The sequence below is a fragment of the Oncorhynchus nerka genome, linkage group LG7 (assembly GCF_034236695.1).
Source record: "Oncorhynchus nerka isolate Pitt River linkage group LG7, Oner_Uvic_2.0, whole genome shotgun sequence".
In the NCBI taxonomy this organism is placed as follows: domain Eukaryota; kingdom Metazoa; phylum Chordata; class Actinopteri; order Salmoniformes; family Salmonidae; genus Oncorhynchus; species Oncorhynchus nerka.
In genome coordinates, this window is record NC_088402.1 from 83303133 (window position 1) to 83321489 (window position 18357).

Sequence of the window (18357 nt, forward strand, 5' to 3'; positions counted from 1 at the left end):
TGTCCTACGCTAATAACATCCACAGGAGTGTATGGGCTAATTCACACAGAAGGGTGATAGAGTGCAGGGCATTGAATTAGAATGAAATTCCATTTACTAATTCTAAGTGCTAGACTATCGTTCCTGTCACATCGTAAAGTCTAAAAAATATATATAAAAATACATTCATATTCAAATTTGCACCAAAAGCACTTTAAATGTTGCCTACTGTAAATAAAACGAGTGAAGAATCACAATATTATAGTCTTCTATACTGTAGATATCCTGAAATATTCAGAATATCAACCCATTGATTAAATACATCACAATAGTGTAGAAGTCTTCCCATAGAAGAGATGTTGTGAATCCTGATCTCCAGTTAAAAGAACCCAGAGACAATACAGCTTGAAACTGGAAGGCTGCTTTATTGGTCATACAAATGTTTGTGTTCAAATGAAGACAATCTTTCATGAGTTCTTACTAAGAGCCCAAATGGTTGTGTATCACTAACACCATACTGTATGTAGCTTTAATATCACAGCGTTCAAATGATAAACGACAGTTTGAAAAGCACTTTCCCAAAAAAAAATTCTGCAAAACATTTTTAAAAGTATATAATAAATCCATGCAAAAAAAAGAGTCCCCATTAATTTCATTAATTTAATATTGATACAAAAATAAATTTCAGATGGAAAGAACAGAGATATAGAAGGCAAGCTGCTTTTTCACAAAGTAACACACATGAACACAAGAAACTGCTGTTTTGAGTTGGATTGCTGTTTTGTTTTGGATTGCTGTTTTGAGTTGGATTGCTGTTTTGTTTTGGATTGCTGTTTTGAGTTGAATTGCTGTTTTGAGTTGGATTGCTGTTTTGAGTTGGATTGCTGTTTTGAGTTGGATTGCTGTTTTGAGTTGGATTGCTGTTTTGAGTTGGACTTCTGTTTTGTAAGGTAACATCAAAAGTCTATCTAGAGGATGAAGAGAAGAGGGCAGGTATTTGTTAATAGTTGTTAAGATAATCTGATCCCCGGCAGTATTAGTTCTGACCCCTCTCATCGTATCGAATGGACAAAGAATGCTGTTTGGTAGCCTCGAGTCCCTGATATACGTTGTCCTTCATTCTTTTCAAATTAACCCCCTTCCCCCCCACGCACACCACACACCCCACCCCATTCCCTCCTTCCACAGTTTTGAACATTTAAGTGTGGTATCATCATCTTCCAAATAAAACACTGAAAAAGCTGAAACGTGCACATGCCAATGAGTGGAGTTATAACACTAGATTAGAAACAAACAGTTCAAAGTAAAGGTGAGAGATGTTTGAAGCACAGAGTATCAGACATTGAAGTGTTGAACTGTAATTGCATTGATATGGTGTGGCTGTATGGATGGATGATGGGTAGTTAGGCCTACCAGACTGTGTGGCTGTATTTATGGCTAGAGAGAGATTGATTGGACCAGACTGTGTGGCTGTATTTATGGCTAGAGAGAGATTGATTGGACCAGACTGTGTGGCTGTATTTATGGCTAGAGAGAGATTGATTGGACCAGACTGTGTGGCTGTATTTATGGCTAGAGAGAGATTGATTGGACCAGACTGTGTGGCTGTATTTATGGCTAGAGAGAGATTGATTGGACCAGACTGTGTGGCTGGTCTTTTAGGCCTTGTGGATATATGGGTAGATACTAGGTCTTTTAGGCCTTGTGGATGTATGGGTAGATACTAGGTATTTTAGGCCTTGTGGATGTATGGGCAGATACTAGGTATTTTAGGCCTTGTGGATGTATGAGTAGATACTAGGTCTTTTAGGCCTTGGATGTATCTATAGATACTAGGTATTTTAGGCCTTGGATGTATGAGTAGACACTAGGTCTTTTAGGCCTTGTGGATGTATGGGTAGATACTAGGTATTTTAGGCCTTGTGGATGTATGGGTAGATACTAGGTATTTTAGGCCTTGGATATATGGGTAGATACTAGGTCTTTTAGGCCTTGGATGTATCTATAGATACTAGGTCTTTTAGGCCTTGGATGTATCTATAGATACTAAGTCTTTTAGGCCTTGTGGATGTATGAGTAGACACTAGGTCTTTTAGGCCTTGGATGTATCTATAGATACTAGGTCTTTTAGGCTTGTGGATGTATGGGTAGATACTAGGTCTTTTAGGCCTTGGATGTATGGGTAGACACTAGGTCTTTTAGGCCTTGTGGATGTATGGGTAGATACTAGGTCTTTTAGGCCTTGTGGATGTATGGGTAGATACTAGGTATTTTAGGCCTTGGATATATGGGTAGATACTAGGTCTTTTAGGCCTTGGATGTATCTATAGATACTAGGTCTTTTAGGCTTGTGGATGTATGGGTAGATACTAGGTATTTTAGGCCTTGGATGTATGAGTAGACACTAGGTCTTTTAGGCCTTGTGGATGTATGGGTAGATACTAGGTCTTTTAGGCCTTGTGGATGTATGGGTAGATACTAGGTATTTTAGGCCTTGGATATATGGGTAGATACTAGGTCTTTTAGGCCTTGGATGTATCTATAGATACTAGGTCTTTTAGGCCTTGGATGTATCTATAGATACTAAGTCTTTTAGGCCTTGTGGATGTATGAGTAGACACTAGGTCTTTTAGGCCTTGGATGTATCTATAGATACTAGGTCTTTTAGGCTTGTGGATGTATGGGTAGATACTAGGTCTTTTAGGCCTTGGATGTATGGGTAGACACTAGGTCTTTTAGGCCTTGTGGATGTATGGGTAGATACTAGGTCTTTTAGGCCTTGTGGATGTATGAGTAGACACTAGGTCTTTTAGGCCTTGTGGATGTATGAGTAGACACTAGGTCTTTTAGGCCTTGTGGATGTATGAGTAGATACTAGGTCTTTTAGGCCTTGTGGATGTATGAGTAGATACTAGGTCTTTTAGGCCTTGTGGATGTATGGGATGATACTAGGTCTTTTAGGCCTTGGATGTATCTATAGATACTAGGTCTTTTAGGCCTTGGATGTATCTATAGATACTAGGTATTTTAGGCCTTGTGGATGTATGAGTAGACACTAGGTCTTTTAGGCTTGTGGATGTATGAGTAGACACTAGGTCTTTTAGGCCTTGGATGTATCTATAGATACTAGGTCTTTTAGGCTTGTGGATGTATGGGAAGATACTAGGTCTTTTAGGCCTTGGATGTATGGGTAGATACTAGGTATTTTAGGCCTTGTGGATGTATGGGTAGATACTAGGTCTTTTAGGCCTTGTGGATGTATGAGTAGACACTAGGTCTTTTAGGCCTTGTGGATGTATGAGTAGACACTAGGTCTTTTAGGCCTTGTGGATGTATGAGTAGATACTAGGTCTTTTAGGCCTTGTGGATGTATGAGTAGATACTAGGTCTTTTAGGCTTTGTGGATGTATGAGTAGACACTAGGTCTTGGTTGGGATAGACGTCATCTTCACTGGAAGAGGCAGTCACACCCAACGGACTATCTAATTGGGACAAATGACTGATTAGTCAGGTTGAATTGCTGTGTGTCTGTGTGAATGTGTATGTGTGTGTTTGTTTATTGATTGCAGTTGAAAAAAGTTTGACAAGTTTGCAGAAAACAGTGGGAAATGTGCTGGTAGCATAAACCTCTCATCATCATGGTAATATCAGACCAGTGACTCCAGTGACTATGTATCAGCTATTTCCCAACACATACAGTAGGGTGCTGAATACCAACCAGTTTTAGACTGAACGTGTTACACATCAATCAAATGTGACAAACAAACAGTGTTATTTTGTAATATGTATATACAGCGCTTTCGGAAAGTATTCAGATCCCTTGACTTTTTCCACATTTTGTTACGTTACAGCCTTATTCTAAAATGGATAATAATAAAAAAATATATTAAAAATCTGCAATCTACACACAATATATCCCATAATGTCAAAGCGAAAACAGGTTCTTAGAAATGTTTGCACATTTATAAAAAAATGAAAAAAATACCTTATTTACATAAGTATTCAGACCCTTTGCTATGAGACTCGAAGTTGAGCTCAGGTGCCTCCTGTTTCCATTGATCATCCTTGAGATGTTTCTACAACTTGATTGGAGTCCACCTGTGGTAAAATAAATTGATTGGACATGATTTGGAAAGGCACACACCTGTCTACATAAGGTCCCACAGTTGACAGTGCATGACAGAGCAAAAATCAAGCTACAAAGTCAAATAAATTGTCCGTAGAGAGACAGGATTGTGTCAAGGCACAGATCTGGGGACGGGTACCAAAAAAACTATGCAGCATTGAAGGTCCCAAGAACAAAGTGCCCTCCACCATTCTTAAATGGAAGAAGTTTGGAACCACCAAGACTCTTCCTAGAGCTGGCTGCCCGGCCAAACTGAGCAATCGGTGGTGAAGGGCCTTGGTCAGGGAGAAGACCAAGAACTCGAGAGTTCCTCTATGGAGATGGGAGAACTTTCCAGAAGGACAACCATCTCTGCAGCACTCCACCAATCAGGCCTTTATGGTAGAGTGGCCAGACGGAAACCACTCTTCAGTAAAAGGCACATAACAGCCCGCTTGGAGTTTGCCAAAAGGCACCTAAAGACTCTCAGACCATGAGAAACAAGATTATCTGGTCTGATGAAACCAAGATTGAACTCTTTGGCCTGAATGTGAAGAGTCACGTCTGGGGAAAACCTGGCACCATCCCTAAGGTGTAGCTTGGGGGTGAAAGCATCATGCTGGGGGGATGTTTAGCAGCGACAGGGACAGGGAGACTAGTCAGGATTGAGGGAAAGATAAGTGGAGCAAAGTACAGAGAGATCCTTGATGAAAACCTGCTCCAGAGCGCTCAGGACCTCAGACTGGGGGTGAATGTTCACCTTCCAATAGGACAACGATTCTAAGCACACAGCCAAGAAAACTCAGGAGTGTCTTCAGGACAAGTCTCTGAATGTCCTTGAGTGTCCCAGCCAGAGCCCGGACTTGAAACGGATTGAACATCTCCGGAGAGACCTGAAAATAGCTGTGCAGCGACGCTCCCCATCCAACCTGACAGAGCTTGACAGGATCTGCAGAGAAGAATGGGAATAACTCCCCAAATACAGGTGGGCCAAGCTTGTAGCATCATACCCCAAAATAATCAAGGCTGTAATCACTGCCAAAGGTGCTTCAACAAAATACTGAGTAAAGGGTCTGAAGACTTGTGTTAATGTGATATTTAAGTTTTTATTTTAAATAAATTAGCCACATTTTCTAAAAACCTGTTTTTACTTTTTTATTATGGGGTATTTTGTGTAGACTGATGGGGGGGACGATGTAATCAATTGTAGAATAAGGCTGTAACGTAACAATATGTGGAAAAAGTCAAGGGGTCTGAATAATTTCAGAAGGCACTGTACATATAGACATATATATGTATAGATGTCTATTTCTTTGTGTATTGTATAATATCTATATTTCATTCAATTTCCGTCAACAAAGTGAAAAGTGTCAACAAAAAATCCCAAAATGAACAAATATGGCAAAGGGCATATCTGGAAGTCATTCTATACTGTTATTGTTTCATTTTACATTATTAGCGGTAGCTCTTTCAAATTCAGTATTTACAAAAAACACAACAAAGCATGCCGATAAAATAAAAGAATATAGTACATTATTTATAGTTTCTTTTAAAAAGTTCATTCTTTTTCAGTGATTGTGTCATCATAGCCCGCACTGCACATACATGTATATTTCTTATTTTTATTGATTTTATTTCTCCAAGTAAATTCACTGATCAATACATCATTCATCTAAAACATGACATCCAAAATGAGCACGGGCTGAAACTGGATGGCATAGTTTGCTCTTATGGTTGTAACGTCATTGATCGATCAAACCGGGAATGTATTTGGTTTTAAGTGTGCAGCAGTCAAGCAGGCGGACATTATCTGTAGACATGTCTTTATATTGTAAACAGACCTCTAGATAGTAATAATAGACAGACATGGGGATATCAGGTACGGGTACAGGCAGTGTTCAACACACCATAATGGCTTCAATGGTGCATCCCTAGATACTATGTTGTTGTCTGACCAGGCATCCGTTTGTTTGTTTGTTTGTTTGTATAGATGAACGACCATTACATCACTCCTGTGTGGAAAAAAAAAGTTGTAAACACCTTTTAGAGGAGCTGTTATTGTTATGTCTCGACTTGTCTCACCTGCCTGTCACTCACAGGGATCTAAATCATCTCTTTGGCCCAGCCTAGCCTAGCGCTCGCTCTCGTTTCATTTGAGTAGCTTCAAAGCTGCCTCACGTTTTCTTAAAGGCACGATTCTACTGTGAATCATGAATCATGACTTGATACGAGTTGATCATACGAGGCCTCTCTGATAAAAGTCTAATTGAATTTGATTCTGCAGAGACAGAGAAGATCTTTGGGAGACGGCGGTTGGACGGGTCACGTCACTTTGACCTTACATCCCCAGGAAGATTCTTCATTTATCAAACAGACAGCTAGGTGACCAATCAAATAATAGCCTGCTAGCACATGACATGATGCAAGCCTGGGTCCAACATCCACACACTATACACAGTGTTGAAGAGGTCCCACAAAGCGCAATGATATACTGACAAACATGGGACTTTCAGCTCACTCCTGCTGAAGGCATAAACATCATGCCATCATAAACATCATGTATATCATGCCAGCAGTGGCTGGGCATGTCCTGCTGCTCTATGTACCCTCCATGGTCCCCTCTATGTACCCTCCATGGTCCCCTCTATGTACCCTCCATGGTCCCATCTATGTACCCTCCATGGTCCCCTCTATGTACCATCCACGGTCCCCTCTATGTACCCTCCATGGTTCCCTCTATGTACCCTCCATGGTTCCCTCTATGTACCCTCCATGGTTCCCTCTATGTACCCTCCATGGGTCCCTCTATGTACCCTCCATGGTTCCCTCTATGTACCCTCCATGGTCCCCTCTATGTACCCTCCATGGTCCCCTCTATGTACCCTCCATGGTTCCCTCTATGTACCCTCCATGGTTCCCTCTATGTACCCTCCATGGTCCCCTCTATGTACCCTCCATGGTTCCCTCTATGTACCCTCCATGGTTCCCTCTATGTACCCTCCATGGTCTCCTCTATGTACCCTCCATGGTTCCCTCTATGTACCCTCCATGGTCTCCTCTATGTACCCTCCATGGTTCCCTCTATGTACCCTCCATGGTCTCCTCTATGTACCCTCCATGGTCTCCTCTATGTACACTTGTACTTCTATGTCACTTGTATGTGTCTATGCTGCTTTATAGATGAACTACATTTTACATTTACATTTTAGTCATTTAGCAGACGGTTTTATCCAGAGCGACTTACAGGAGCAAAATCGGCAGATTTTTCTCTGGGATACGAACTACTATGCCACATACATTCTCACTGCTTGAAATTCAAACTTTCTTCTGAGAAGGATTGCATTGCATCAGAGGACATCTACATACATCAGAGCTGGAAACTCAAAGTGTCTATCGACGTGCCACTGGGCCACAGTGAACGATAGTCTAACCGGGAACTGATGGAGTGACAGAGGACATCTACATACATCAGAGCTGGAAACTCAAAGTGTCTATCGACGTACCACTGGGCCACAGTGAACGATAGTCTAACCGGGAACTGATGGAGTGACAGAGGACATCTACATACATCAGAGCTGGAAACTCAAAGTGTCTATCGACGTGCCACTGGGCCACAGTGAACGATAGTCTAACCGGGAACTGATGGAGTGACAGGACATCTACATACATCAGAGCTGGAAACTCAAAGTGTCTATCGACGTGCCACTGGGCCACAGTGAACGATAGTCTAACCGGGAACTGATGGAGTGACAGAGGACATCTACATACATCAGAGCTGGAAACTCAAAGTGTCTATCGACGTGCCACTGGGCCACAGTGAACGATAGTCTAACTGGGAACTGATGGAGTGACAGGACATCTACATACATCAGAGCTGGAAACTCAAAGTGTCTATCGACGTGCCACTGGGCCACAGTGAACGATAGTCTAACCGGGAACTGATGGAGTGACAGAGGACATCTACATACATCAGAGCTGGAAACTCAAAGTGTCTATCGACGTGCCACTGGGCCACAGTGAACGATAGTCTAACTGGGAACTGATGGAGTGACAGGACATCTACATACATCAGAGCTGGAAACTCAAAGTGTCTATCGACGTGCCACTGGGCCACAGTGAACGATAGTCTAACCGGGAACTGATGGAGTGACAGAGGACAGAAGTGAATCAAATAAAAACCAGAAGAAAGGATCTATGGAAGCATCAGTATATCAGCTGTTTCAACATCTCCCATCATCCTCCCCTACAGTACCACTGATACATGTCTCACTCTTCCCTGTACGCAGACAGACAAAGCATTGGAGGAGAATTATAGAATTTTAACTGACATTGATCTGTGAAGGATATGGATATACAGGTTATGGATATACAGGATATGGATATACAGGATATGGATATACAGGATATGGATATACAGGATATGGATATACAGGATATGGCATCAAACATTGCCTGTTCGTACTGCCACAACAACAAGAGGGAGTTGGTTGGAGACCACAGGTAAGGGTGGTAACCGTAGCAACAAAGGTAAAGGTAGTAAACATTTGATGTAAAAACCAGGGTCTCTTAATAAGACCCCGATTAGGTTTCTTTAGAACGGTCTGAAAAGTGTCTTTGAAATCTGTGCATCCTCATTCTTATTCTGAAGATATATTCCTGATAGAACTCAGCAAAAACTATGCTTGTCCCTCTCAGAATAAAATCTAATCAAAATTCTACTTTGTGTTTTTCATAAATGTGCCAGAATAGAGGTTTGCCTCTGAGGGTGTAACTACTTACTCCAGTAAAATCCCAAATGGGCGTCATAAAAAGATCGGTCTGGCAGTTGAAAAGCAACATTATAGTGAACGGTAGGTCACACCACTTGATTCCGTCAATATTGTATATATAGACATATGTGTCATATATATATCAATCATGTTCCAGTTCTATTTCTCATAAACATTTGTCCAGTGGACTGCCTCAAACCTATGGTCGAGCCATTAGTGTCTCGTGGACTATGATTACATCATGCATGATTCCTGATGAAAACATGCCTTCATGCAAGTCATATCTATGCATTGAACAAGCACAATAATTTATCTGAGACTCAGTCGGTCAGAGCGAGTCCCCACCCTTCTTCAGCCCAAGTCTAAACACTGACTTGTGCCCCCTACCCAGTGTGACAGTATGAAAGCCCATGTATGAAATGTATTTTTCATAATGTTAGTATAACTAAGCGAGAGAAGATGAAAAGTGACCAGTGTGACATGGGCTAAATGTTATTTGTTCTCGGTTTTTTTGCTGCTCAAATAATGTAAAGATAAAAGTATTTTCAGCACAAACTGTTCTGTTTTCTTTCTTTCTCTAAACGTTCATTCTTCGTATTTAAAACTTGATAAGAACGACAGTGCAGGAAGTGGATGTTACTGAGACCATGTCAGACTGCGTAGTAGAACAGTTCTAGAAGGTTCTGTAACATAGGTTCCGTCCCGTTCCTCTCCTGAGGTGCTCCCATAGTGGTGGACATTTCGCTGCAGGGGCTCGTCCACCCAGGGTACTGGCAGTCAGAGACTCTTTTGCGCCAATAAATCTCCCTCCATCTTGTTTGCAGAGGTTTCTCCCTTCTTTTCGATGATCCTGAACATATATTTTAATATATAGAATGCCAATGGCGGGTACACTATTATGGAGTTATTATTTATATTATTTATATTATCGTTGTTCTTCCTCACATTATTTCCAAGAAATAAAGAAGACATTTATCATCAGGCAGTAAAATCCTTTAGTGATAATAATGGTGGCCTAACTAAATTCTTATCGTGGGCAACATGTACATCGCCATCTGTGTTTTGCTTCAACTGACCCTAACTATCCAACGCCGAATCTCGATCCTTCATTTTGTGTTAAATTGAAATCTGTAAAAAAAAAGTGTAGTTTTCGTACCTTTTTTTAAACTTGCAAATTATATTTTTTCTACATTTGTCTATTTATTGGGCTCAGAGTCCCTTCTGGCTGTGTGTAGTATTGTAATAATGACAGTCACTGAACCCTGACTAAAATTTAGATTCCCGCTCATCTTTTTGATTTCTGTCCTTCTCTCTCCTCTCTCCCTCGTTCTCTTCCTGTTTCTCCTTGTCAGGTTTGGTCACGCTGTCGTACGAGGGAAGAGAGGCGGTGGAGAGTGTGCTCTCTTTCTTTTCCTCGTTGTTGGTCCCACCATTCTCCAGCTTGGTCTTGGGCCTGCACTTGCAGATGAAGCCCCGTTTGAGGAGGTGAGCGCGGTAGGCTTTCTGGATGCAACGTGCGGATATGTCCTCCTGGCGCCGGCGCAGTGTCGTGGTGATGGGCTCGTACGACACCTTGGAGGGGTTGGCCTGCACGAAGCGCTCCTCCATCTGCGTGCGTAGCATGTCCAGCTCGCCACTGTCGCCCAGAACACGCTTGGTGAAGGCAAACAGGATGTCCAGGCAGTGGATGCGGTCGCCGCTGACCATGGGCATGTCCATGGCGATCAGCTCGATGGTGTTGGGTTTGGGAATGCGGAGAGGGTGCTCCAGGGTGTCTGCGAAGTCACCCAGCTTTGCGAAGGTGATGAACTGGGAAGCGGCGGGGTCAAATTTCTCCCAGATTTCATAGAACGTCTCAAAGTCGTCTTCACTGAGCGGGTCGGCGCTCTCTTCTGTTGCTACACTGAAATTCTCTAAGATGATGGCGATGTACATGTTGACTACGACAAGGAAGGAAATAATGATATACATCACAAAGAAAAATATGCCAACTGAGGGGTTGCCGCAGTTGCCTGTAGACGGTGCACCTGGGTTCTCCATGGTTGAGTCGCAGTCAGGAGGGTAGTTGAGGATGGGGAGCAAGAGACCATCCCAGCCTGCAGACGTGGTGATCATGAATAAGCAGATCATGCTGTTCCCGAAGGTCTCAAAGTTATACATGTCGTCTATCCCGGCCCCGTGTTTGACGTAGCCGAAGTTGGACATTCCGAAGATGCTGAAGATGAACATCACCAGGAAGAGCAGGAGGCCGATGTTGAACAGGGCAGGAAGTGACATCATCAAGGCGAAGAGTAAAGTCCGTATGCCCTTGGCCCCTTTGATCAGACGCAGGATGCGGCCGATTCGAGCCAATCGGATGACCCTGAAGAGGGTCGGCGATACGAAGTACTTCTCAATGATGTCAGCCAGGAACATGCCTGTGGAGGAAGAGGGTGGAGAAGACAAGACACCCAGGGACAAGAAAGTTAGCAGACATGACTCAACTAGGGCTGTGGCAGTCATGACATTTTGTCAGCCGGTTATTGTCATGCAAAAGACTGCCGGTCTCACTGTAATTCATTGTTAATTAACAACATGAAATATGTTTAACATCTGTAGGCCTCCATGCATTACAAGCCGTTGATGGGTGCGTTTGTAACATCTACATTTAAAAATATATAATAAATAAATGTAATATACACCATCACAATACATCCATTATATATTTTAGTCAGGTCTAAAGAAACATTATGATATGAATTTTTTTTTTCAGAAGAACAGAATATGAGTTGGCCTACTGTAGTGCTATGTTATCTATGTTAACTATGTTATCTATTCTCCATGCGAGTGCGCATATTAACAAGCTATGTTGAGCATAAAAGTGATCATTTGAAACAGGTCCTATATGTCTGCTAGATTTTGAGTTATTTGGCAACTATAGTTGTCAATGATACAAACCTGAGAATCAAAACATATAGGGGCAGCATAATGTGACTATAGACTACCGATGATTTGAGAAAGTAGCAAGAAAGTGGCGCTCTGTTCCTTGCCTCAGGCTGCACAGCTGTTCTCTCATCAAGTGATCATATTTTCACCCGTCAGACTATTCTCAATTTTAATCTTGTCTTTATTGATATGCAACATTAGTTTAGATGTAGAATGGCCCAAATGGGAAGGAACAGAGCAGTGGGGAAATGAATGTCATTTGTAGGCAGTCAAATAGCGAATGGAGGCCGCCCGCTTTCCTACCGGCCTGTTCTGTAGGCTACTTCAGTTATATAGTGGGTCATGTGCTTTCCTACCAGCCTGTTCTGTAGGCTACTTCAGTTATATAGTGGGTCATGTGCTTTCCTACCAGCCTGTTCTGTAGGCTACTTCAGTTATATAGTGGGTCATGTGCTTTCCTACCAGCCCGTTCTGTAGGCTACTTCAGTTATATAGTGGGTCATGTGCTTTCCTACCAGCCCGTTTTGTAGGCTACTTCAGTTATATAGTGGGTCATGTGCTTTCCTACCAGCCTGTTCTGTAGGCTACTTCAGTTATATAGTGGGTCATGTGCTTTCCTACCGGCCTGTTCTGTAGGCTACTTCAGTTATATAGTGGGTCATGTGCTTTCCTACCGGCCTGTTCTGTAGGCTACTTCAGTTATATAGTGGGTCATGTGCTTTCCTACCGGCCTGTTCTGTAGGCTACTTCAGTTATATAGTGGGTCATGTGCTTTCCTACCAGCCCGTTCTGTAGGCTACTTCAGTTATATAGTGGGTCATGTGCTTTCCTACCGGCCTGTTCTGTAGGCTACTTCAGTTATATAGTGGGTCATGTGCTTTCCTACCAGCCCGTTTTGTAGGCTACTTCAGTTATATAGTGGGTCATGTGCTTTCCTACCGGCCTGTTCTGTAGGCTACTTCAGTTATATAGTGGGTCATGTGCTTTCCTACCAGCCCGTTCTGTAGGCTACTTCAGTTATATAGTGGGTCATGTGCTTTCCTACCGGCCTGTTCTGTAGGCTACTTCAGTTATATAGTGGGTCATGTGCTTTCCTACCAGCCCGTTTTGTAGGCTACTTCAGTTATATAGTGGGTCATGTGCTTTCCTACCAGCCTGTTCTGTAGGCTACTTCAGTTATATAGTGGGTCATGTGCTTTCCTACCAGCCCGTTCTGTAGGCTACTTCAATTATATAGTGGGTCATGTGCTTTCCTACCAGCCTGTTCTGTAGGCTACTTCAGTTATATAGTGGGTCATGTGCTTTCCTACCAGCCCGTTCTGTAGGCTACTTCAATTATATAGTGTGTCATGTGCTTTCCTACCGGCCTGTTCTGTAGGCTACTTCAATTATATAGTGTGTCATGTGCTTTCCTACCAGCCCGTTTTGTAGGCTACTTCAGTTATATAGTGGGTCATGTGCTTTCCTACCAGCCTGTTCTGTAGGCTACTTCAATTATATAGTGGGTCATGTGCTTTCCTACCAGCCCGTTTTGTAGGCTACTTCAGTTATATAGTGGGTCATGTGCTTTCGTACCAGCCTGTTTTGTAGGCTACTTCAGTTATATAGTGGGTCATGTGCTTTCCTACCAGCCCGTTCTGTAGGCTACTTCAATTATATAGTGGGTCATGTGCTTTCCTACCAGCCTGTTCTGTAGGCTACTTCAGTTATATAGTGGGTCATGTGCTTTCCTACCAGCCCGTTCTGTAGGCTACTTCAATTATATAGTGGGTCATGTGCTTTCCTACCAGCCTGTTCTGTAGGCTACTTCAGTTATATAGTGGGTCATGTGCTTTCCTACCAGCCCGTTCTGTAGGCTACTTCAGTTATATAGTGGGTCATGTGCTTTCCTACCGGCCTGTTCTGTAGGCTACTTCAGTTATATAGTGGGTCATGTGCTTTCCTACCAGCCCGTTTTGTAGGCTACTTCAGTTATATAGTGGGTCATGTGCTTTCCTACCAGCCCGTTTTGTAGGCTACTTCAGTTATATAGTGGGTCATGTGCTTTGAGAAATAAATATAAAGAACACTTATTTCACTGCACGCATTAACTGTTTGAGGAGCATGCTCTCACTGCCCGACAGGTGATATTCCTGCCTCTTGCTGCCTGACAGGTGATATTCCTGTTTGAGGAGCATGTTCTCACTGCCTGACAGGTGATATTCCTGTTTGAGGAGCATGCTCTCACTGCCCGACAGGAGATATTCCTGCCTCTTGCTGCCTGACAGGTGATATTCCTGTTTGAGGAGCATGTTCTCACTGCCTGACAGGTGATATTCCTGTTTGAGGAGCATGCTCTCACTGCCTGACAGGTGATATTCCTGCCTCTTGCTGCCTGACAGGTGATATTCCTGTTTGAGGAGCATGTTCTCACTGCCTGACAGGTGATATTCCTGCCTCTTGCTGCCTGACAGGTGATATTCCTGTTTGAGGTGCATGCTCTCACTGCCTGGCAGGTGATATTCCTGTTTGAGGAGCATGCTCTCACTGCCTGTCAGGTGATATTCCTGTTTGAGGAGCATGCTCTCACTGCCCGACAGGTGATATTCCTGTTTGAGGAGCATGCTCTCACTGCCTGACAGGTGATATTCCTGCCTCTTGCTGCCTGACAGGTGATATTCCTGTTTGAGGTGCATGCTCTCACTGCCTGGCAGGTGATATTCCTGTTTGAGGAGCATGCTCTCACTGCCTGGCAGGTGATATTCCTGTTTGAGGAGCATGCTCTCACTGCCCGACAGGTGATATTCCTGTTTGAGGAGCATGCTCTCACTGCCTGACAGGATATATTCCTGTTTGAGGAGCATGCTCTCACTGCCCGACAGGTGATATTCCTGTTTGAGGAGCATGTTCTCACTGCCTGACAGGTGATATTCCTGCCTCTTGCTGCCTGACAGGTGATATTCCTGTTTGAGGAGCATGCTCTCACTGCCTGGCAGGTGATATTCCTGCCTCTTGCTGCCTGACAGGTGATATTCCTGTCTGAGGTGCATGCTCTCACTGCCTGGCAGGTGATATTCCTGCCTCTTGCTGCCTGACAGGTGATATTCCTGTTTGAGGTGCATGCTCTCACTGCCTGGCAGGTGATATTCCTGTTTGAGGAGCATGCTCTCACTGCCTGGCAGGTGATATTCCTGTTTGAGGAGCATGCTCTCACTGCCTGACAGGTGATATTCCTGTTTGAGGAGCATGCTCTCACTGCCTGACAGGTGATATTCCTGTTTGAGGAGCATGTTCTCACTGCCTGACAGGTGATATTCCTGCCTCTTGCTGCCTGACAGGTGATATTCCTGTTTGAGGAGCATGCTCTCACTGCCTGACAGGTGATATTCCTGCCTCTTGCTGCCTGACAGGTGATATTCCTGTTTGAGGAGCATGCTCTCACTGCCTGGCAGGTGATATTCCTGCCTCTTGCTGCCTGGCAGGTGATATTCCTGTTTGAGGAGCATGCTCTCACTGCCTGGCAGGTGATATTCCTGTTTGAGGAGCATGCTCTCACTGCCCGACAGGTGATATTCCTGTTTGAGGAGCATGCTCTCACTGCCTGACAGGTGATATTCCTGTTTGAGGAGCATGCTCTCACTGCCTGACAGGTGATATTCCTGTTTTAGGAGCATGCTCTCACTGCCTGACAGGATATATTCCTGTTTGAGGAGCATGCTCTCACTGCCCGACAGGTGATATTCCTGTTTGAGGAGCATGTTCTCACTGCCTGACAGGTGATATTCCTGCCTCTTGCTGCCTGACAGGTGATATTCCTGTTTGAGGAGCATGCTCTCACTGCCTGGCAGGTGATATTCCTGTTTGAGGAGCATGCTCTCACTGCCCGACAGGTGATATTCCTGTTTGAGGAGCATGCTCTCACTGCCTGACAGGTGATATTCCTGTTTGAGGAGCATGCTCTCACTGCCTGACAGGTGATATTCCTGTTTGAGGAGCATGCTCTCACTGCCTGACAGGTGATATTCCTGTTTGAGGAGCACGCTCTCACTGCCCGACAGGTGATATTCCTGTTTGAGGAGCATGCTCTCACTGCCCGACAGGTGATATTCCTGTTTGAGGAGCATGCTCTCACTGCCCGACAGGTGATATTCCTGTTTGAGGAGCATGCTCTCAATGCCCGACAGGTGATATTCCTGTTTGAGGAGCATGCTCTCACTGCCCGACAGGTGATATTCCTGTTTGAGGAGCATGCTCTCACTGCCTGACAGGTGATATTCCTGTTTGAGGTGCATGCTCTCACTGCCCGACAGGATATATTCCTGTTTGAGGAGCATGCTCTCACTGCCCGACAGGTGATATTCCTGCGTCTTGCTGCCTGACAGGTGATATTCCTGTTTGAGGAGCATGCTCTCACTGCCCGACAGGTGATATTCCACCAGAACTCTGTATGCCATGGGCTCTACAACATTGTTCCTGCAGCTACCCAGTGCTTCATTTGGGAAACCAAATGAAACCTGTTCGGGAACATCAATAGTAATATGTTTTTGCAACTAAACATATTTCACAAAATTATTTGACAGGCCGTCTGCGCGTTCGAGAAAGGTTAAAGGGCAGAGAGAAGGAGATGGAAACGCACGGTGCTGAGATATTCTGTATAGCTAAAGGTAAGGTGTCACCCAATTAATTACTAGACTATTCCAAATAAAATACAAATGCACTAATTGTAGGCTAACTGTAAGCTGCCCTGCACAATCAATGAACCAACAGCATTGCCTAGGGCTATACGTTCTCTCCCAGACTCATTTTGGAGCGTAGCATCAGGTAACCAGTCCATCCAGTATGCATAATAATACAGTCCACACCCAAAGGCGATTACTCAAATGAGTTACATTTTGCAGTATAGGCTAGACCAATTATGTACCAAAGACATCTTAAATCAGTTTTGTTGTGTGTGTTTCTGCCGGTAGGCTGTTTTATTTTACCTTTATTTATCTAGGCAAGTCAGTTAATATAACCGTGTGTTAGTGTGGGTTTTCAGTGAATTTATGTAAATCACAAAGCTTATCTGCATTTCCTGTGGTGCAGGAAAATTCTCAGCAACAAAGAGTGATCGAAGTACGATCCAAGACCTGTAATTTATTGATCTGTTTGATAGGAAAGCTGCTTTCTGAAATCCCAAATATACTGTGTATGAAAGATACACTGTCTATCCTCCCGAGTGGCATAGCAGTCTAAGGAACAGCATCTTAGTGCTAGAGGCATCACTACAGACACCCTGATTCGAATCCAGTCTGTATCACAACCGGCCGTAATTGGGAGTCCCATAAGGCGGCGCACAATTGACCCAGCGTCGTCTGGATTTGGCTAGTGTAGGCCGTCATTGTAAATGAGAATTTGTTTTTAATTGACTTGCCTAGTTAAATAAACGTAACATTAAAAAAAGAGTACTCAGTAGATAAACCAAAGTCTGGCTGAGTCTACGGAGGCTTTCTATGACCATGGTTTTGTACAGTATGCACCCAAAATGGCACCCTATTCCCAATACAGTGACCTACATTTGACCAGAGTCCTATGAGTCCTGGTCAAAAAGTAGTGCACTAAATAATGAAGAGGGTGCCACTTTAGACTCAGCCCCACTCCCCTCACCCGCGATGGACAGGACGACGACGACCGTGTCGAACACGTTCCAGCCATTGGTGAAGTAGTAGTGGCGCAGGGCGAAGAGTTTCAGGACGAACTCGGTGGTGAATGCCACGATGAAGATGAAGTTGACCCAATAGAGGATGTTCTGCGTCTCGTCCGACTGGTCGTCTGTCTCCACCATCATGGTGACCATGTTGAGGCAGATCAACATCATAATGGAGATGTCGAAGACTTGCTGGGTCACAAAGTCAAACACCAACCCTTGGATCTTGTTCTGTGGAGACAAGGAGACAACAACAAGGCACCATGCACACACACAAGTATGCATGCAGAGACACACACACACACACACACACACACACACACACACACACACACACACACACACACACACACACACACACACACACACACACACACACACACACACACACACACACACGTACACATGCAGACACACACACACAGACACACACACAGACACACACACACACACACACACACACACACACACACACACACACACACACACACACACACACACACACACACATGCAGACACACACACACAGACACAAGAACAACAACAGCAAAAACACACATTTTGTTAATCGAAGGGAAAAACTGCCACAATGGATTGAAATTCATATTTCAGCATTTCAGTGTTAACATAATACACAGCGCTACGTTAAGCATGAAATACTGAAAATGTCAATATGTTGTGGCAGTACAGGAGGTTGGTGGTACCTTAATTGGGGAGGACGGGCTCGTGGAAATAGCTGGAGTGGAAATATGGAATGGTATCAAGTACATCAAACCCATGGTTTCCTTGGTTTCCATGTTTTTGGTGACATTCCACATACTCCATTTCGGCCATTATTATGAGCTGTTCTCCCCTCAGCAGCCTCATATGTGTGGCAGTGTTCCACACCATACAGACCTAGCCTGGTCCCACAC

General features: G+C 43.8%; 1 protein-coding gene across 1 annotated transcript in view; it reads right to left on the reverse strand.

Moving 5' to 3' along the window:
- Positions 1-384: 384 nt before the first annotated feature.
- Positions 385-18357, reverse strand: part of LOC115118611 (sodium channel protein type 8 subunit alpha-like) — a 192222-nt gene continuing 174249 nt past the window's right edge. Inside the window, exons 25-26 of the mRNA XM_065020885.1 lie at positions 17404-17674; positions 385-11270 (exon numbers count right to left, since the gene is read on the reverse strand). Coding sequence (XP_064876957.1) covers positions 10120-11270; positions 17404-17674 — 1422 coding nt within the window. The 3' untranslated portion in view covers positions 385-10119. The remainder of the gene's footprint in view (positions 11271-17403; positions 17675-18357) is intronic.